We start from the raw sequence: 21,784 nt of genomic DNA, 5'->3' as shown, positions 1-21,784 counted from the left end.
CGAAATGCAGTAAGGAAAGACAATGTTGGCCACAATATTGATCGTGACGAAAGCATTCACGATGAAGATGCCGAGTTTGTAGCAGGCAGAAAATTAGTGATTACCAAAAGTGCAATATTCATCTACATACTGATTGCTCTTCTAAATTTCATGAGCAATACAAAGTTTAATCAATATTTTTGGTTAATTATATGTTTGGGTTATAATGAAAAAGAATTATGTATTTGCAAAAAGAAAAGAGTTCCGAAAAAAAGGCAAAATGACTCATTTGACCAGGGGAACTCCCAACGTTGCGCATGCGCTACGTTTCACCGACGGCAAACTAAAAACAATAAAAATATAAAAATCGATAATTTGCCTTATTTAAGTCTGTTTTATCGCTAATTTATCAAAATATTTGGAATTTTTAAGTTATTAACATGCTTGGGATTTAATGGGTTAATTCGTTCCATGAGGATGCGATTTTCATGAAAGTCATCAGCATCGGTGAGTCAAATAAGAAAGATAAATAGAGGGAGTTTTCCACAACATACTTTCCGTTCAAACACTGCTATTTACAAATAGTGCACACGGTTTGGAAGAGGGATCCTTGCTGGAGGTCATACAAATGGTCGAAAAACTTGGTAGTGGATATTAGTTATGTCTGGAGGCGGATAAACGACTCCTGTCCTAATTAACCTTTCATAATATTTTTATAAGCAGGGAAAGTACAATAAAGGACCAAAATGAACTTATTAATTTAGTAATTGAATCTACAAAAGATTACTTTACAAATAGTGTAAACATGAGGGAAACATGTTTCCTTTATGTAGAGTGAATGCGTCTCTCTCAACCAAAGGAACTTTTGCAAGCTCCCTTCAACTCTCACAGTTTCCTTTGCATTGTGTTAGTGCACATGCCTCAATCAAAGAAACCCTAGCAAAGTACCTTCATCCATTGCAAAGGCTTCCTCTTAGCTGAGTGCTTGTAATGGGTTTCCAGTTGAGATGCTGGGATTGGTCACCACTATGAATTCTTCCATTCCAGTAAACCAACACAGTATTTTTTTTGTCATGACTCTTGATCCGTGTGTTACGGCCATACGAGACTATTTTCATGATTCAGAATTGAAGCACAGAAGACATAATTCTGTCACTAAGTGGATTCACAGATAATGAGGGTTTTACTGCACTCCTTTGAAAATAATGAAAAACACTAATCTCTCTGTCCCTATTGTTGTGCTGTGGACATTTTTAATGCAAGCTATAACGCCTTATAAATTGCAATATAAATAAAGCTTCTACAGGATGGAATAATGTGAGTTGGAAGGTGAAGAATTTACCCTCTTTTACTGTGGCTAGCACATTGAGAAGCATTCCACACCAAGGTGTACAGAGTAATCTGGTCATTTCAGCCATTTCGTTTTAGGTTGTCACTAAAGTCTTGTGCAAGCATGATTTTAGCTAGGTTGAGTGGTCCCAGGTGAAAGAGGAGGCTTTATTGTTATTATTTATAATTATTTACATTTTTATTTTGCCCCCATTGATTGGCACCCAGCATTATCTTCTAGGTAACTGTGAAAGAAGAGAATGAAGACCCTCTCAGTGAAGGTAAATATCCTGTGGTGAAAACACCGAATCCAGATGGAATTTCAAGTAATGCTATAGACCCATTGGCAACTGACGACGTGGTAAGTTCACGTTTGCTTTTTTAAGCACATTTTTGCTGTTACACAAATTTAGCCCTCCATGTATTATTCCAATATCATTCACGATAATAACAATACTTTTTCCCTACCTTCATCAAATATGGAATTGGAACATGATTACAGGAGTATTTCCTCAATAGAATCTTCCTGTATCAATTGCTAGAAAAGGAAAACCTTTACCCTAACTTTGTCAAATGTGAATAAGTTAACTTGAAATGTGTCGTAAGTCTTCATTAGAACTTTCACAGTTAGTCATGTAAGTTGAAAAAAAGCTTCTGGGCTATGTTGCCTTTGCAAATTTTTCGGGGGCTCCAATGTTTCCTGGCCAATTCTGGTTTCTTTTTCAAGGGAGATTAAGGTAATCAAAGTCTCAAAAGTTTTAGCCCATTGGCGCAAAAGGTTTTTTTTACTATCATAGAGATGTGTTGTTCTTGACGAAAAAATTCAAAATGAATGATTCATTGTTCTGCACAGAATGGGGGCATAGAGCTGCTCTGATCACTCACCTTTGCTCACTGAGCAATGGGGAACATGCACAATTTTTTTAAAGTACTGGAAGAAGAAGGCCTCTACCTCAAATGTACTCGTCGAAAATTTCGCGTATGAATAATGATTTTTAGCTGAGTTATGAGTCTTTAAAAATTGATCTTCATCGGCTGATTGAAAACACGACGTCATCGGAGCGTGACGTTACGGAACGGCGTCCACTGATGATAGACTGAGGAAGTGGATAGAAAATCGATCTACGAGGGCTCAAATGCAAATTTGGCGATAATAATTGCAATTTGTACTTTAAATATCTTGCATTCAAGCCTCTAACACTCTAATTTCTTAGCGAAGTGAATGGTGTACCGTGCGATTACGTCAGAAGGCGTTTCAGGTCACGTGACTTCAAGCGATATTCGAGCATTTTTAATTAGCATTTATTGACGTTTGTGGAGTACTAGGAGAGTTTTGGCTTATATATTTGGACTCGTGAGAAAATTTTCTATCCAATGAGACTAACTAGGATGATGAACAAATTCCATGCATGTTCCCCATTGAGGATTGTGACGTCATGGCATTTCCCATTTATGTGAGCATAGAAACACCATGCTGTCTTCCAATCACCACAATACAGAAGGACGGATCATCTTCATAAGTCCTAAGATATCTTTGAGGCAACTTTCCTGTCCGCTAACCTTTTCATTGGGGCGTATTTCTTCTCTTTTACATCTTTTATAGCCTTAACTATTCTTCCACCAGTCCTTCTACGACTGTTTTCATCAGGCCATCGTATCTCATTATGTTTTCAACTAACATAAGTAGTTCTGTGCTCTGCTAAGGGTTTTCAGTAGAATTCTCTTTTCTGCCGCTCTTCTTAGCACTTCCTCGTTACTTGCATGGTCGATCCATTTTATCTTCATCATTCTTTGGCTGCACCATATTAAGAATGCTTCTACTGTAGAATTCTCTGATGCTGCTCAACATCCAAGCCTCGCATCCGTGAAGAGTCATATTGAAATTCTTTTCCTTCCATATTGTGCCTTCAAAATGGAAGGAAGACAAGTGAAATTCATGCTACCTATTGTAGCATTTGGTACTCTCACCCTGTGTTATTGTGATGTCATGATCAATAGATAACCGATCGTAGTGTGGCTGGGTACCCCCAATGATTTGTATCATGATTCCCTGGTGAAATCGTTCCAAATGAGAAAAAGCTTTCATGGTGAATCATAAATCCTGTTGTGTATGTTCTGGTTGGCTGTATTGTCACGCAATAAGGTGATGCAGTTTCTAGCCAAATCTATCAAACATGAATTTCTCCGCTGATTTTGATGGAGCATGATGTATATTCAACTTTGATTGAAGCAAAATGTAATGATTACCATTAGTGGATGAAATCAGCATTTTTGTACTCTGTCTGCGCATGTTGACAAAAACTCTTGATTGCCAATGTATGATGTCATGAGACCATGATGTCTCAAAATATTGCTGATAAATTTGTTCTTCATTCTTCGAAAGATTTTCCTATGCCTAGTTGAAAAGGCAGAGTAACATGGTGGCCCATATTTTGTTGGTCAATAAATTTATCCTGCCTTCCTCTCTCTGTAGTCTGAATAGCTATCCAGGGAATTTTTCATATGTGCATACATTTGATGTTTTGGTTGTGATCTTTTTGCTTCTTGTACCAATTGGTGAAAACCCATGTCAAGGAAGTGTTAATTCTCTTTCTATCAGAGTGGCATGGAAACATGGTGGTCCCCTTGTGTAAAAGCAGATCAGTTTAGTGATGATGGAGGAGGATATGTGCACAATGATAGCACTGATGGGGCCACAAATGACCTCATGTCCCAAGCCTCTATTCAGGTAATCATCAAAATAATGATATTTATATTGGTTCAGTGATTTGTTTGGACAAATATAGGACATGTCAGTGAGTATGTAATATACAAAATCAGTACAAGCGAACAAAGAAAAAAAAAGTTCATATGAAGAAATTCATCATAATTATAAATAATCTTTTTGCACAAACATTTGCAGCATACATGAACACACAAGTGTGAGGTAATATAGTCGAATTTTGGAGTAGAGTGAGTTATGCTGTTTAGGTTAACATGTTACCTATGAGCTACTGTATCCTCCTATGAATTTTGAAGATTATTTTATAATTGGTTCTAGGGCCCCAGATGAGGATACTAAACATCACATTCAGGTAGAATTCACTATAATAAATTGACAATTATACATCAATAACTAGTATCTGTGATAGAATAAAAAAACAAGTAGATGTAATTTTTCTTCGGAGCTTCTGAATTTGTTGCTCCTAGGATACTTGATTACCATGTTTTACTCCCAGATAAGAGAAATGAGATTTTGTGCAATATGCATCAATTTGTGTGTGTGATAAAAACATCTAATAGATAGTAGAATGAGTGATAAAAACATCTAGTAGATAGTAAAATGAGTGATAAAAACATCTAGTAGATAAAATTCACCGAATGCAAACACATTTTGCTTGTGTAGAAAATTAGTCAAAGTAAACAATAATAAGGGCAACAATATCTTGAAGCATATCAAATTACACCTTAATCTCAGTCACATTGAGGCATGAGACCAATATTCGTTCACACTGTAGTATTGATCTTTTACTTGTGACTTATCCTACATTTTCTTGATAACATGAGATTTTTCTTTTTCGAGTACTATGATTGATTATTGTACAATTTATCGCATTTAAATGTATAACAGAAGCTGTAATATGTGAACATCCTAGAAGAGTATATTCTGAGGTGGTGTGTAGATATTTATCAATGCTATAAATAGGAATCATTGTTTTTCTGTGAACTCACAAAGCTATTTCTATATACGTGTATCTCTGTCTTTAATGATGCTGATTGTGGACTCATTAGCGTTCAAAAGGCAAGGAGAGCTGATTCAGTGTCCTGTGTGTGTGCGTATACGGTGAAGAATGAATGGAGTGTTGAGTGTTTCCACCTCCCCCCACGATTCCCCGTTTTCCCAATTTTGGGGTATTTCCGTGGTGTGTACGTGACCAGTGAAATGTCCACATTTTTCCCAATCCCCTCACTCCAAACAACACCAGTGAGCACCGAATGTAGGGTGATGGAATCTGCACCCCTTCTCACTACAAAGTGAGAACATGCTTCGTGAAACCCCCCTCCCCATGATGAGGATTCCATTCTCCTTCCTAAGTTTCCTCCAGTTGCCCCGACCTCAGAAAACTAACACTCTCTGGTTGAGGAAATGAGGACGAATTGCAGCTTCAGGAGACAGATCGACTGTGGCTTTGTGTTGCCGCAAAAGGCTATGCCCAACAGCTTATTTTGTCTTGCGTGTCAGTTTGAAGATAGGTAGAAAGAGAAGAGAATCGTGGAGGTTAGACCGTGAGGTGAAGAGTGGCGAAGAAGAGGTAATAGGAGAGCTGAATGGTAGATTTCCCGGACCAAGAGGAATAAGGTCAACCGAGGACGCCTTGAATTAAATATTCTCTCAGCCCATGTTTAATGAAGATGCTGCAGGAGCCAGCCGAGGAGGTCATGCCCATCCATGATGGAGAGCCGATAAGTAACACTCTTATCCCACATGACTTCCCCCCAGTTAAGAAGATTCACGAAGAAATCTCATATATACTTAAGAATGGAAAAACTAACTCTGAAGAAGACCTGTTGCCCCACAATATTTTAACCTTGCATTTTGTTTATTCTTTTGGCCCACCCTTTTTCCCCCGAAGGGAGTGTGCATTTTAGTATCTAGGACAGTGTATGATTGAACTGTGTTTAGGATTAGTTTTGGTTCTGTCACTTCATTTGTTTTTGTATTCTCGCCAGAGTCACAAGAATACAAGATTTTTGCTTCATTTTTTTTATTATTTTAGAGTTGTCAATTTTTTTGGTAAATCTGAAATCTGCTTACTTTCAGCCTACTGTTACGGAAAATGGAGAGCTGATTCTGAATTGCACAATGGCCATGGAGTCTATGACGGAGGCTGTGGGTGAGTGCTCTTCAGTGCTTGAAAATATCTCTTCACAGAAAAGACTTGTAATTATTTCTGACAAGGGAGTATTAAAAACAGGATCTAAGAATTCAATCAACTTTTGCAAACCTAGTATGAAATATTTTATGTATATTTTTCGTATTGTTTATGTTACAGATGAATTCATCAATATTTCCATAAACTTCAGTGTTCATAATTTTTAACGTTTGTGTCAACCCCAAATCCTTTGCGGGACAGCTGGGCTCTTTTAACATTTGACTACCTCATTTAACATGCTAACCCTTTGCAGAGTGGCTCTTTTACATGAATGTATTTGACCTGCAGGGTTCCCACTCAACCGTGAAAACCTTAAAACCGTGAATTAGCCGTGAATTTCGTCTACCGTGAAAAAACCGGGAAAAAGCCGTGAATTTCATCCTAAAACCAAATCTCTCAATCTTGATACTAATACCTTCCCAGAAATTTTCAACTTCGTTCGTAGCGAGCGCACTTCTATTCGTTGTGGCGAGCATCGTCGCATGGGTCAGAAAAGCGTGGGAACGAATGTTGCCCGAAGAAAAAAAACATCTTCCCCAGCGCAGGCCTCTTCTCTCCCCCTCCTGAAATATGACACCACTTCTCATCAGCTTGTTTACTTTCCTCCACTGGCTTGGTTTCCCCTCCCTCGGTCACTGCTTAGTCCCCCTTCCATCCAATTAGGCTTCCAACTGGCTGCAGCGACCACTTTCGGAACTAAATCTAGATGGCCTGTGTCGAAAAATTTGAACGTTAACCTTTTCGCGCCGAGCTCCTTCGCGGGAAGTTGCTTTTGGCTCTACGAAGGGTTTGAGATTTTCTTTTTCGCCCCGTGCGGAGTTTTTTTTTCGGCTCGGGACTGACCAGGTAGTCGCTTCCTCCCCTTAATGACCTTTCCTAGTGGGGATAATCCTCGACCCTTTTCCCCGAGAGCAGCCCATCCCGGCGTACTTTTGCGGTCAGTTAATCGCATCTAGCCCGGATTCTTTTCTTCATGTTCAATTATTTTCAGTCCATCTCTTAAAGTTCTCAATAGTTTTTTCGGAGGGGCCATGGTCCGAAGACGAATATATTGCAGAGCGCCTTGGGTTGTCCGCTAGCACATGACAGTAGGTGTGGGGGTAGAGTGAGCTACCTGGAGAAAACAAGTAGAGATATGAAGGCAAAGATCCAGGTGGGCGTGCCACTGACGATTAGCGCAACATTGTTCACGCTTTACACACTACCTCAATTATATTAAAAATATATTCATTAGACAGGAACAATTCAAGTAATAGACTATTTTTGGCCTTCGTCATCCATCTCATAACCAGTCAATGCGCCGGCGAATACGGTTGTTTTAGGCACAAAATGCACATTGCTCTCGTGAATACGTGTACTGGAAATGGTGTTTGATGGATAAGAATTTTTACATCAGACTGAAACCCATAATAGCAGTGTAAATGCCGAGTGGAGAGCAAACATTTTTTTAGTGAGGTGGCGTTTTCCTTCAGAATTTTGAAAGAGATATGGGTCGAATCAACAATATGACCTATGTGTCTTGATAAAGTAGTACTATTCCTGTTATTATCTAAAATATTGTTTGAAACCTTTAATGAATATCTTAATTACTCGCCAAAATCCTGCGTTTCCTGGGACATAGACAACCTAGCAAAAAAATGAAGCATTAATCGTTTTTCCGCATTCATTTTATAATCGTATCGTTATTAGGAAAAACAAATTTTCCCCTAGTGGCTTTCCAAAAAAGGAGGGTAGTCTTAGAATCGTGTTCGTAAAAGATTTGTGCTAATACGGTGTATGAAATTGTTTTTCGATTTATTATGTTCTACAAACAATTTTCAAAAATATTTTCCGTTAAATAAGAAAGAATCAATTTATTATATTCTATAAACAATTTAAATAAAATATTTTCCGTTAAAAAAGAAAGATTGGGGTGGGGGACATTCGGTTACTGTGCAGTAATAACAACGTGCGCAAAAAACAATCTCTCGGCGAGGAATTAAAAAAGGACCTCGGGTGTCCGGACGGAAGAAGGTCCGAAGGGTATTCGGCGTCCGGGCAAGAGCGCGATTGGGCTGGTCCTTGAGCCGGCCCTGAATTTTTCAAACGATAGATCACGTCATAACAGATATCACTTTTCATTGCGGCGTTAACATTCACGGCGTTTGCTGCGTACGTTAATTTTCTGTTGATATACAGCCAGTGATTTTCTTATTGTTGGCTTATTAACGGACCGTGAATTTAGCGAAATTGAGACCGTGAAAACCTGAAAAATAACCGTGAAAACCTGGTAAAAGCCGTGAATTGCATTATTCAGGTAGAGTGGGAACCCTGACCTGTAAATGTTTAACTGCATTTAAGTTTTAACTATTTGGTTATAAACTCTCATATGGGGGCTGTTTCAGGGACAGCTCCCAATGGACTATGTATAACACAAGAATATTTGATTGAATTCTGAGACCCGGTTTTTGGACACTTCCCTAGTGAAGGATGTAGCATCTGCATTTTTCATCTATGTATACATTCCAGAAGTTTATGATTTATTGTTCTGCTTGAGGATGTGATCAGGTCGGCAAATATCTAGTAAAATTTTCGTCATGCTTCAGTGATAGTAACCAATATATGCAGTCATGTGCATTCATATGGGAATTCCAGTGTACTTTACCTAACAATTTTTCTTTAAGACTGGGTAAGAGAAAAAATTTCCCAGTAAATCATATGTGAAGAGTACTAAGTATAATATTCCATTTATTCACCATGTCAATTGTGGTGCCCATAGACAAAATTAACATGGAACATGTTGAAATGAGCTCAAGTGGTTTTTTTCAGTTTTGAAATGATGGTTAAATTTTGCTTTGATAGACACCCCAACCTATTCATTGTTTTGTGCTCTTGGCAACTCTGCTTTAATATGCCTTGCAGTTATTCATGGAAAAACTGAGATAGGGAAAAAAACTTTTTTGGCTGAAAATAGGCTAAACTCAACTTCAATACCTTGTGGGTATCAGTTGTAGTTCTGCAGAGTAATGACAGTGGGTGACCAAGCCACTAAGTTAGCTAAGATTTCAAGGTTATAGCTTCATCCAAATTGTAAAAGGTGGTAAAGCGAAGTACAAGGCATCACCGTTTTTGGGGGTGGATATGAGAAGTTTGAATTAATTAGATGTTGATTTTACTTATAACTGCTCTGAGTATTTTTTATTAGGATGTTCTAGTGGAATTTTCTACATTGATTCTCATTTTAAGTACTTTGAGTTCTATGAAAATTCACTCTGGACGTATTCCAAATTTAAATATTATTATGATGATTGCTTCTGAAAATAGGTAAATTATAATGGAAGAGATAGGGAACTGGAAAGTGGATGCATGTGGGCAACCTTGGAATCGGGTATCTTTGCCAACTTTCAGCTTTTTCATGTGAAGTCTATGAATTGACCAAGTGAGAAAATGAAATAGATATTCTTACAGGCTTACTCATGAATCAGGCTTCATGGTGATTGCTTGCTAGACTTAATCCATAGTGAATTCAACCCTTAATACTGGGTCAGCCAGTGAAACAAGACGACTGTATAAGGCCCTAGGATGGAGTTGGGAAGTAGTGGATTTTATGAAAATGTTGGATGCATTGTGCAAACACGACAAGCTTTTTATTATTTTAACATTCTGTGTTACTGGTCTGTTCTGATGGCTTTTGAAACCAATCCATCCTGAACCACCCAGGCTCTCAAGCTAAGACCCGGGGTCATTCCATTTCAAATCCACCAGTTCATGACACCCACCGACTCGGATTTTTATGAAACTTGCCATGGTCATACATTCTCGTATAATTAGAAATTGTGTGCAATTTTAACCTCCAATTGTCAGTAGTTAATGAAGTATGAGCAATTGAAATTTTGGTGTGAACCCCTTAAGTGCTGCAACGTGCAACACGTGGCGACTATTTTCATTCATAACTCCATTCCTGTGAGATAAAAAGGCATCATTTTTTTCTAAAGCTAAGTGGTCCATAATCATCGCACGACGATCTTTACATGTGTACTGCATGAAGTAAAATAATAAAGTTTAATAATAATAAAATAAATAAAGTTTACAAAAAATCTCGCTTGTACCATTTTTCATTGTCAGCATCCACAGAGAAAGGCCATGCTAATACATGCGACTCATTGTTCAGTTTAAAGTAATCATTAATGATGGACAAGGATCCTGATGAAAAAAATCGTGAGTCGGACATTCCTTTCGTTAAAAAAATACTCATTCATGGTCATGGGAAAAAATGGCTCTTTATCTTATATCTGTATCTTAATCATGAGTCCTGATTAAACAATATTGGAGCATGCATTACCTCACTAAAGTGTATGCTACTGGCTCTTAGAGTAGGAAACACTTAAGCATGTGAATGTACTCCGTCACCTACTGCTAATTTCGTGCTATTTGAACTATTTGAGCAGAATTAATATTAATAAAAAACTGCATCATCCGTGGTACACTATTACATCCTTCATTCATTTTAATCTCTGTCCAAAGGCCAGATACATTTCATATCCAGATGTATTGACATCGCAGGAATGTACGTTATCAAATGTCAAAGGTAACCGTCATGAAATCATTTGCATTGAGAAATTCCTCAGATGCTCCACCCTTTCAATGATTCATTCAGTCATTCTATATCATTAGAAATTTAGGTAAAAGTAGTAAAATAATATTTACAACCTTACCTATTGATTTGAAAGCGAGCCTCGTCTTTTTAACTGGCTGACCACATACTATGATATCTTAGTGTTTTTTACAGTCTAAATATTTTTTTTGGAATGTTGGCCACTTCCTCCCTCAAGAAGTAGTATGACCTCCCAGAACTTATGATTACAGGAGAATGAAGCTCGTACAACAGGGGTTCCCAAACTGGGGGGCGCGCCCCCCTGGGGGGCTTGGAGAAAGTCCAGGGGGGGCGTGACACCCAAATGAAATAAATAAAAAAATGACAAAAATAATTTCCTTAGATCTTTGAAATAAAGTCTTTCTAAGCTTTCATAATTGTTTTTGTAAAGATTCAATAAAGTTGTAAACTTTATCAAAGAAGGTTACAGTTTTTAAAACTACAAAACACACAAGAGTTCAAGGTTCTCAAAACTGTCCCCCTCCATAGCAGTTACTGTCAGACGCAATGGGTGTGTGTACTGATCTGGGTTGAGATATCTTTATACTTCACTCGCAGTGCAAGCTCCCTTCTCATTGGCGCAAGGGCAGCTGTATTGAAAATAAAAAGATCTTTTTATCTTACAATGAATATGATCTATCGAGGTAAGTATCACACCCCTATTGCACTATCAATTGCTGTTTTTTTTCATGTTTTCAAGTTTCGAAGAAGATGGAGAAATCTTCAAAAATTTATTGATAAAAAAAGTTTCTGTTATAAATTTCTCAGTATCGTTCCCCTGCACGTTTCAAACAACCCCCTCGTGCCTATGAGAGCGGAGCTCGCAGTATCAGTAATTATATTCGTTTTTCATGTAATACTTGTTTTAATTTTCATCTTATGTACAATTATTGAATCTTTCCATTCTGCGTCACCGCATTCAACAGTGAACAAAAAAATTACCTACTCACGGTATCAAGTAGGCACATACTTGTACGAGTACAAGTACTTGTATGAGTAGGAGTTGGTATGTACGGCACCGTGGAAATAGGGTATTGCAAAATGGAAAGCTGATATGTGTAGCAGGGGGGCGCGGTACAAAGAAGTTTGGGAACCCCTGACGTACAACATTGTCCTAGTGGCACACAGCAAGCATCATAAATCTCTGGCCAAGAGAATGAAGGTGAGGGGCCTTTAAGTGTCATGAATTTAACTGAAATATCACCTTCTTCATGGTTGAGAGCTTTCACTAGTCCAATGTACCACACTGCTTTCTGTAAATACTAGCAGCATATGAACCAACATCCAAATTATCGGGAAAATCCACTCTTTCAGAAAAAAAGTCAAATATAATGCTGTGCTCGTCATTCAAGTCGGTGAACTTTTCAGCAACTTTTCTATCTGATAAAGGCACAAAATGACGGAAGTTTCTTGTGCCCGAAATTGTTTTTGCCTAGGTGGATCTTTCAAGATTTTTACTACGTGGCCTTGGCACATCACTAGACTTAATGCAATGGATGTTAATGTTTTTCATATTATCTCTACAAAACTCACAAATCCTGCTGCTGTTTGTTACTTGCTCTGCCATCCGTTTAATGATACCACCTATACCATCAAAGGAGGACTTTCCATGGCTTGTGGAAAAAAAGACCAGGTTGCATTCATTCCATAGTCATTATAATGATGGCACAAATTTATAACAGACTTGTAGTTTTTATATTGCCCAGCACATCCATCTCTGTAGTACCGAACCTCTTGGATCATAGGCGAAGTTCTCTTTTAAAATTCTATAAGGTGACGTTGCTCTTTCATAAAATAGGACACATCATGGTTAAGGTCATCAAATATTAAACAATGAGATGAGGTATTGAGAGTACCATCTTTCTTCAGGTAAATCAAGCTAGGGTGTATGGTGGATAATAGATTGGTCCAGTGATAACTTTGAACTTCATCCTGAATTAAAAATGAAAAGTTTTCAATAAAATTCATCACGGTAACTACCTTTTCATGACTGAGGATTTCTTTGCTTATTTTGATAAAACGAGGATTGTTCTTTAGTGACGTAACAATGTGGTATCAGTTTATTCATTTTGAGGCATAGAATATCCAAGAGTTCATCAATGGATGATGTAAACCCATGTATCAGTGGAAACCCACTGCCTATAGTTGACTGTATCAGAGGGTCATATTCACAAAATATAGAAATTATGATATCCATCAACTCCTTATATGTATCCTTCAATGAGGAACTTGCATGGGTCGTAGATTGCTCTAAAAACTATTTTGAATGCGTAAAATGGATACATTAGGACGCAAAAATACATTCAGTTTCTCCATTCAACATCAAAAGAAATAAAAAAAATTGCATTTAAAATCGAGAAAAATTTCTCTGAGCCGACCACTGCGCGAAGACACCCGAGCGTTGCCGAGGCCAGGCGTGACGTCATAGGTGCCTAAACAACCGTAGGGAGTAGGGAAATACGCTGAGCGCATGGTGTAAAATTTGTTTTGAGGGAGTATTTAGCCGCTCATCGTCACTTTATTTTGTTCTGTTATTCTTGGGCAAGTTTTCCTATTGCTATTGTGCCGCAATTATAACTTGGGATATTAATAATTAGACACCGGGATGATGAAGTATAAGCGTTTCACTTCGTATGTTTCAGTCATCAGAAAAATGGATGATATCGTTGCCACTCGTTCGAATACTACACCTGAAATTCATCTACGTCTACATAAAACCCCGCAAGCCGCCTAAAAGGCGTGTGGCATGGGGTGTTAGGACACCAGCCTTTTTTTAGGACACCAAAAATCGATGCCACGACCCTCATGGAATTTGTTAAGACAAATTATTGCTATACGTCGGCGGCAAATCGAGTTGTAAAAGAAACTTGTAATACTGGAGGATAACGATCGTAAGCTGTGCTGTTGAATTTGGCAACGCCGGATTAACGGAGAAGGTAGTCCTATCCGTCCTACGGTACGAATTCACAGCAAAACAGTCTGCACACAATCCACATGTGAGATCGCGAATCGGTTCCGCTGCCAACACACACACAAGCTACAACCTATTTCAATAATATAGGTAAATCCATAAACAATATTCTAGCATATACCATAAAAATATAGTGGGAAATAAGCAAATGCTCTTATCAAAAACTGGATGTCACTATCACATTCTTATATTCATCACGTACAACTTACAATAACAGAACTCGTTATGATGAATACAACTATTTATTCACTGATTTAAACCCTGAAATTAGCCCACACAAGTGACATTTCTCACTACTATTCGTTGAAATAATGGAATAACAAACTTCACACACAGTTTTTATTTCAATAGCGTGATCGTGAAATGTCATATCTACGGTGAACAACGGAGATTAGCACGCCACTGACAATTTTTACACTACTGTTAGACATTTATCGATAGCGTAATAGCACTTTTTACTATTCAATCACGATGGAACTCTGATAACTCTTGGCCGACATTTTTCAACCTTGTCAAACTTAGTGCATTACAACCACTGGCACTGTGATTATTAGCAGTAGCTTAACGGGAGATGTCACGTTGAAAATAACACTATTTTGGCACAAAAATGTTCCTAGATGTCTCCAATCAGCGAGCAAAAGTTGCATTGACTGGAATTCACCCCATAATACAAGCACAGACAGTCCTAAACGACGAATTCTCCGGTACCTACGAATAAACGGATGAAGTTATTGTATATAAAAGCTAAGCGGACATTAGTAAACATCCCTGTAAACACAAATAGCTGCAGCAGCGCTCCACAGGGGTTTCACAGCTGCAAGTTCGTTTCCGTTTCAATGAAGCGCGGTAACAGCGCTTGTGCAGCGCTCTTTCGCAGCACGCTGGCGAAACATGCAATTGCAGCGCATCAACAGCGCATGCCCAAAGCATGCCTGCAGCACGCTGCTGGAACGCTGCTAATGCGAGTTTGTGCAACAATCCTCCGCTACGCGATACGCGATTGTTTACCAGGGTGCTTGGGAAGTTTGCTGAGGCTATGGCGGCCAACGTCGTGGAACTGTTGATCGTCCTTGGGGATTCTAATTAGGTAAGAATTTATCATCTTCTTTTAAAATGTATAATTTTAGTTACTTTAAATTCAATGCTCCTTGAAATTAGGTAGGATTGGCTTTCTTTCATGGTGAATATAAGCACATTTTAAGAGTAAGTGTTTTTGTTTACATACGTGGTCGTAGTTATGTTTGGAACCATTGGAAATAAGCTTTAAAATAATAATCATATAGGTTTCCATAAATAGTGAAATAGGAAATCTGTAACGTATATCTCAGGAAAAGTTCACAGCTGAAAAGTTTTTAGTTAGCCAACCTTTTTAGTAAAATACTAAAAAGATTGTCCAACGAGATGGGCTGACGCGGGAGTCAAAAAATCATTAAAGCGACAGAGAGAATGCCCTGCTAAAATGGAAGATGTCAATACTGATTTATCCAGTAATTATCTCGTGTTACTAATTAAAAAATATAAGTTGTTTAAAGCTTAAGGAAGCCTTCAAGAATGCATTGACGAATTTTAAAATGAAAACGCTGGTAGAGGAGTAACGGGATAACTCAAAAGAATTTTAGTCTGGTGTTAGGGAAGTACGAGCAATGTAAAATATTTTCCGTTTGATCGCTAAAATACGATGATGGATAAGTATTAGCAAACAGTTTCGTGAAAGTCAATTTATTGAATTCCTACTTCAAGAGTGTGTTCACTGAACCTTCTGAGAACAAATTAGAAAATATTGACAATGTTTTTGCAAGTTCTAGCTTCAGGGTAGATTGCCTTCATGAGTGTTTGGCAAGTTTAGCCTTTATATAAATGAGAAAGTGTAATTTTCTGGCGTATGTAACATTGTTGTGACCGTGTGGTGTGCATGTGGGAATCCTCTTGCGTGCTTATGATTCATCATGATAAATATTATAATTATTGCAAAGCTATTCTTGGTATAGTTTTTACTCTTGTCATTTATTCCTTCCCTCCTTTCACAATTGATCTCCCATAGATTGCGTCTTTTGTATCAGTAGATGCTTTATGTGTGTTCTTTGGTATTTCCTCAGATGCTGATAAGAAGCCTACGCTGGTTCATGTTGGTTTTGGTAAAATAAATAAAAAGATAGGAGAGTGGTACCAGAAATTGCACCAGGATAAGGAGATCTGTTTTTAACAGCGATTGTGTATACTGTTGCATTATTATGAATATATGCTTTTATTTTTCATTGAATTGCTCTTGCTTCATCTGATGTGTCTAGCATAATTACTTTAAACGACCACTGTTTATTCTCAAATTTTCAGTTTTGTATTTCGAAGAAAGAGCATAAAAACTTCCACTGCTATTATATGCCATGCAATTCTGCCCTTGGGTACTGTCATTTTGTTCTGTAACTAGGAATTGTGGTGCATTCTCATTCTATATTGAGTACTATGTTTGTTGCCTTTGCTTTTGATGATTTTTCATTGTAACTGCGTTGAATTGATTGAACTGCGTAATTCAATTAAGACCTAATAATTTATTTCAGTACTCTTTCATAGCGTATGCCCAATAGCTATTTCTTCATTCACCTGCCAGGCTGACGAGTGCCCGGACAAGTAGACATATCTACGAGCATAGCAGCGATGATAATTCAGACCTGCACATGAATGATGGAATTGCTTTTGGGGATAGGCCACCGGGTAGTAATTGGCAAGGATAAGCTTGATTCAGTACGCAATTAAAGCGAAATTCGGGCGCCGCAGCACCGCTGGTGTAGCGTTGCTAATGCATTTCTACAGCGCTGCAAGACGGTTGTTGCAGCGCTGCCGCAGCAACTGAACGGCGCTGCTGCAGCTATTCAGCAGCGCTCGTGATGCTCCTCCGTTACGCTGCCGCAGCTGTTCTGCAGCGCTACAGTGGCGCTCTAGCAGCGCGTGTGGCATTCAAAAAACGGAAATTTGAAGGTTGCTGTCGCGCGTCAGCAGCGCGTGGGCACCGTCTGCAGCGCTACGGTGAAGCGCTGCTGCAGCGCTTCAGCAGCTATTTGTGTTTACAGGGATCACAATCGTTCTAATTACATACTTAAATGAATGATATGCCGTCGATAACATCAACTTACCATTAACGTATCCCCATTCCAATGGCCGTGGCTCAGACTCCTACAACGATGTTATTTAGGTATTATCAAATTTTTGGTTTAACTGCTCCAGTTTTATATTTAATGCCCTTACTCAGATATTAATATTATAAATAATACAAAAGACGAGGGCTTCCAAGCCTCTATCGTCGGATATTTATCTTTAAATATAAAATAATCAACACGTCTAACAAACGAAGCTCTCACAACTGCTGGCAACTATTACAAACAATCACAACAATAGCTTCGCGTGATGTTTAGGCACCTTTGACGTCATCGAGGCTTCGTCGGCAGTGGCTTGGAGGGTGAGGGAGTTTTTCCCGCGCTTTAAAATTCGTTATATTTATCATTAAATATCTCGCGAATGAAAACTCCGATTTGCATGCGGTTTTCTTTGTTGCATTCAGAAAATAATTTTCTGTCCGCCTATGAAATAAAAAAAATTCATGCAAGTTCCCCATTGCAAGACACTAATTAGAAGTTTTACATTTTTATGTATGACTCAAACACAAACTGATTGAGTCCCAGAAGCACCAGACATCACACACAATTTTGGCTGAAGTGAGCAAAATTTGGAGAAACCAATTTCTTCTTGTGGATATTGCTCTTTGAAGAGCACATAAAGTTCTTTGAGGTTTTATAAAATCAACCTCTTTTGCATATACTCAATCTTACCCACACTGACTGTATCTTTGGCTTCAAGAATATGTCTAGAATTCTTATCAAGCTCATAAAAAGTTTTCACCAGCTCTACTGTGGAGTTTGGAAGTGATTTCCCAGCACATGGTGATGGCATAGCAGGTATTACCTTCTCATCAAGTAACTGTTTGGCCTGTCTCACAGTTTAGTTTGAAACATGAAATTCACTCATAATCCTTTTCATAGACCAAGATAAAGGGGCCAGGGTCAACATTTGAAGTTTACTCAGCCAGCTAACTGTTGGCAATTTATTCTAAAATTTTAGACAGCAGGTCATCCAAGTCGGCTGCCTTTTGCTTGATGAGTTGACTGTCACTCTCATCTTCATAACTTCTTAGATTTTCCAGGGATGGATTCACAAATTTCAATGCACCAGACACTTTAAAAACAAGGCCATGCTTAGCCTGTGTTATCTTTCCTTTTCCATATGAGTGTACTGTGAGAAGACAAAGAATGTAATTTCAAAGGAGAGCAGTCTAAAGCCTCCAAGCTGCAGTGTCTTTCATCTTATTTTCTATGACTTTCTACCCAGTCTTAACTGATGAAAGTTCTTTATCGCTTTCGTCAATGCCATTGGAAACAATTTCACTTATACAAATTTTGGAAATCCTCATGTCGCACATACAGCAAATTTTCTCCAGGCTTCACCATGATGCCTGCTGCTCTCACGGACCTACACCTTTTTAGAGGTATGGTCCTCAGAAATTTCCTCACAGGACCTTTATGTATGGCAAAAGGGTACAACATTAAAGCTTATAACACTCGTATTTCCTTAAAAAGGAATGAAGATGATGAGAGCACACTGTCAACAGTGATGACATAGGAATATTGCACCGCAGGGTAATGAATTATCTGTCCACTTCTGGTAGTTATTTGAAATAAAAAAGTTTGTGTAGCTCTTTTTGTGAAATTCAGAACTGAGTTCTTTGCCAACACTGCACAATGCTTTCTCTGACATGGCAAGACATGCCTCAATACGAATAAGATATGTTACAATGTAAGCCTGACTATTAATCACACACATGAGTTGCTTAGTCTGAAATTCAACACAATATCACAAAGGCAGCACCATATGAATGAGAATTAAATTAACTTCACTTGGACTGAAATTGGATAAAACTTTCTGATAGCTCTCCTCTGCCTTTGCATTTTATACCATACTACTCAGTAGCTGTAGTATTCGAAATTAGCTGTACGTTGGGGAGTACATTCACACATTTTCATTCTCTGACCAGCTCTCGAAGAGTGAGGTTGTGTGTGCCGTGCGCTCCTGAAACCGGTTCTTCACTGACCGCCAGCGATTACCTTGGGCTTCCACCCCGTTGCTACCGTCTTTCCTAGAGTAGTGATTTTAGTGTGTATTTCTATTGATCATATTTTGCGAAGTAGCTAGAGTAGTAAAGTGTAGTAGTGAAGTAGTGTTGTGAAGCTTCCTGGTCCTGTAGCTGCTACTGTGCCTGCCACGCGACTGGGGAACGGATAAAGAGTCGTTGACCAACTTACTCGCTTTTAACTTCTCTTCTCTCTTCCTTATTTCAAGTTGCCTTAATTGTTTTTAGTGATAACCTAGTTATAATACTATTTGTCTCGTTAAGTTGTTAAGTAGTAGCATAGTACCTAGAATTTATTGATAGATTTAAGGTATTAGTGTTAATTCCTAAAATTACTTGATCTTCTATTGTTTGCGAGCTCTATCACTGACCCTTTCTTCTTTATAATTATTAACTTCTTAGCTACTCGTTAAAAAAAATAATTAGCTTCATCTTACGCAATATTTTTATCATTATTATCGGTTTGTGTAACTTCTAAGCGTTGTTTATAAAGTCGATAAAGCCCCTAGAGTAGTATGGCTGGCCGATCTTCCGTCACAAAGGCCAAGAGCAAGGCGAAGAGCGACCTCCTTGAGGCACGCGTCACCGAACTCGAGAAATTGGTGGCAGAAATACGCGCCCGGGTAACGGGTTTTGGGGAAATCCCACGATCCGGGGATCGTAGCGTCTCATCTACGGCTCTGTGCAATACCAAGGTGGTGTCTCGAGCAAGCTCGGGGGAGGTAGCCTGCACGAAAACCTTGGATGGGACGGTGCAGTCTTCGGGTCAGGGGATTACTCATAACCTGAGGCCCGAGTGGGTGGCTGTACCCCAAGGGCGGGGGGCGGTGGCACAGCCAAGTCGGGGAGCGGGGGAAGCGGAGGCTAACCCCATACCCGTTCACAACAGCTTCGCGGTCTTGTCGGAGGACAATTCCGGGGAGCTAGTTGTCGAGGTCGTGAAGCAACCCCCTGTCGCGAGGGATGCAGCTTCGAGAGACAGCCGGGGAGGGAGGGCGGGGATCGTATTGTTAGGGAGTTCCAACGTTCGGCGGATTTTCTCCCAGTTGGAGAAGAGGGCAAGGAGAGACGGAGCGGACCAACGGGTCACCTCGTGGTGCATACCAGGAGGCCTTGTACCCCATACTACGGCGGCGGTAAAATCAGCAGTGAAGGACACGGGCTGTTCTAGACTGCGGGTGGTGGCCCATATTGGCACTAATGATGCCTCTGAACGCAGAGCTGATAAGATTTTAAATTCCTTCAGGGATCTAAGCTCGGAAGTGGAACGCGTTCGGAGGGGCACTGGTATCGATATGCGACGGTCCATCTGCAGCATTGTTCCACGGACGGACTGCGGCCCTCGAGTTTGGGACAGGATTTCCTGGATCAACAAGAGGCTGTGGGAACTCTGTGTGAGCATTGGAGCAGAGGTCGTGGATCTTCGGCCGGTGATTAGATCGTGCCGGGCTCCCCTCAATTCGTCTGGGGTGCATTATTCCAAAGAGGCGTCGGAACGGGTGGCTCGTAGGATTTTTGAGCACTGTGGGTATTTTTTAGACTAGAGGGTAGGTCATCTAGCGGGATTATCAATGATTTAATTAAACGTAGCCTCCGAGGAAATCCGCAATGCGAAAGATACGAAGAAGTAAGCTTAAGAGCGGTAACGCCGAACAATAGCGTATTTATTCCCAAAACGCGTGCTCCTGAGAAAGACAAAATGTCAAATATTATTGGTACTGCCAATAAAATTCACCCGCTGAGTACACAAAAGCTTAGAAAAGAACCAACCGAAACTCTAACTACAAAATATGACATTAACCTAGTTGTAGTTAATTGCCGTAGCGTAAAAAACAAGCGCGCCGGAATCGAGCATATTTTTCAAGACGCAGACGTGGTCATGGGGACAGAGAGCTGGCTTACGGAAGATATAAGCGACAGCGAAGTTTTTCCTCCAGAATATAAAATTTACAGATGCGATCGACGCAATAGAACAGGTGGCGGAGTTTTTATAGCAGTTAAATCACATTTGCACAGCGCCGCCCACGAAATAATTGACAACGAAATAGAAAGCGTATGGTGTACAATTAAACAACGAAACAAAAGGAGTATTCATGTTTGCTCTTTTTATAGACCGCCGAACTCCGAAGTCGATGTTATGTACCTTCTAGAAAATCAAATATCTGCATTTACTCAGAGAGACAGTAATAGTGTAATAGTAATCGGGGGCGATTTTAATCTTCCATCCATAAACTGGGATACTTACACCGTAAAAACGTATTCAAGGAATAGAGAAATCAGCGAGGTATTACTCAACATACTTGTAAATCACTCTCTAGCCCAAGTAGTTGACAAACCTACGAGAGGAAAGAAGATATTAGACCTTTTAGCAGTAAGCCATCCTAAGTTGATAAAACAACTCGATATTATTGTCGGTATAAGCGATCACCGAGTAATCTTTGCAACGTTAAAAATTGATGTAGTGTCAGCCGTAAAACCTAAACGCAAAATTTACTTATTTGATAAATGCAACTTCACTAAATTTGGCGAGATGCGTAAAGACTACTACAAAAATTCGTAGTTACATCAAAGGACCAAAGCACAGATGCGACATGGAAACACTTCCTAGAAATTCTGCGCCAAGGAATCAACGAACATATTCCGCAAAAACTGAAGTGTGATAATAAAGAACCTCGCTGGTACTATAACGATGTCAGAAGGGAAATTAGGAAACAGAGAAAACTATACAACTTGTACAGAAAATCCATCATGTCACTTAATAAATCGAAGGAACTTGAAGCTAA

The 21,784-nt window shown here is 39.2% G+C and overlaps 1 protein-coding gene across 2 annotated transcripts in view; it reads left to right on the top strand.

Moving 5' to 3' along the window:
- Positions 1-21,784, top strand: part of LOC124172517 (gastrula zinc finger protein XlCGF57.1-like) — a 44,061-nt gene that overhangs the window by 15,074 nt on the left and 7,203 nt on the right. Inside the window, exons 6-7 of one of the 2 annotated variants that reach the window (XM_046551956.1) lie at positions 1,550-1,669; positions 6,110-6,182. In XM_046551956.1, coding sequence (XP_046407912.1) covers positions 1,550-1,669; positions 6,110-6,182 — 193 coding nt within the window. Of the gene's footprint in view, positions 1-1,549; positions 1,670-3,782; positions 4,037-6,109; positions 6,183-21,784 lie in introns of those variants that run through there. The other variant, XM_046551958.1, reaches the window with a different exon arrangement.

This window comes from Ischnura elegans, assembly GCF_921293095.1.
Source record: "Ischnura elegans chromosome 13 unlocalized genomic scaffold, ioIscEleg1.1 SUPER_13_unloc_1, whole genome shotgun sequence".
Taxonomy (NCBI): domain Eukaryota; kingdom Metazoa; phylum Arthropoda; class Insecta; order Odonata; family Coenagrionidae; genus Ischnura; species Ischnura elegans.
Note: the sequence above shows the minus strand (reverse complement) of the source record. Positions and strands in the feature narration are given on the sequence as shown.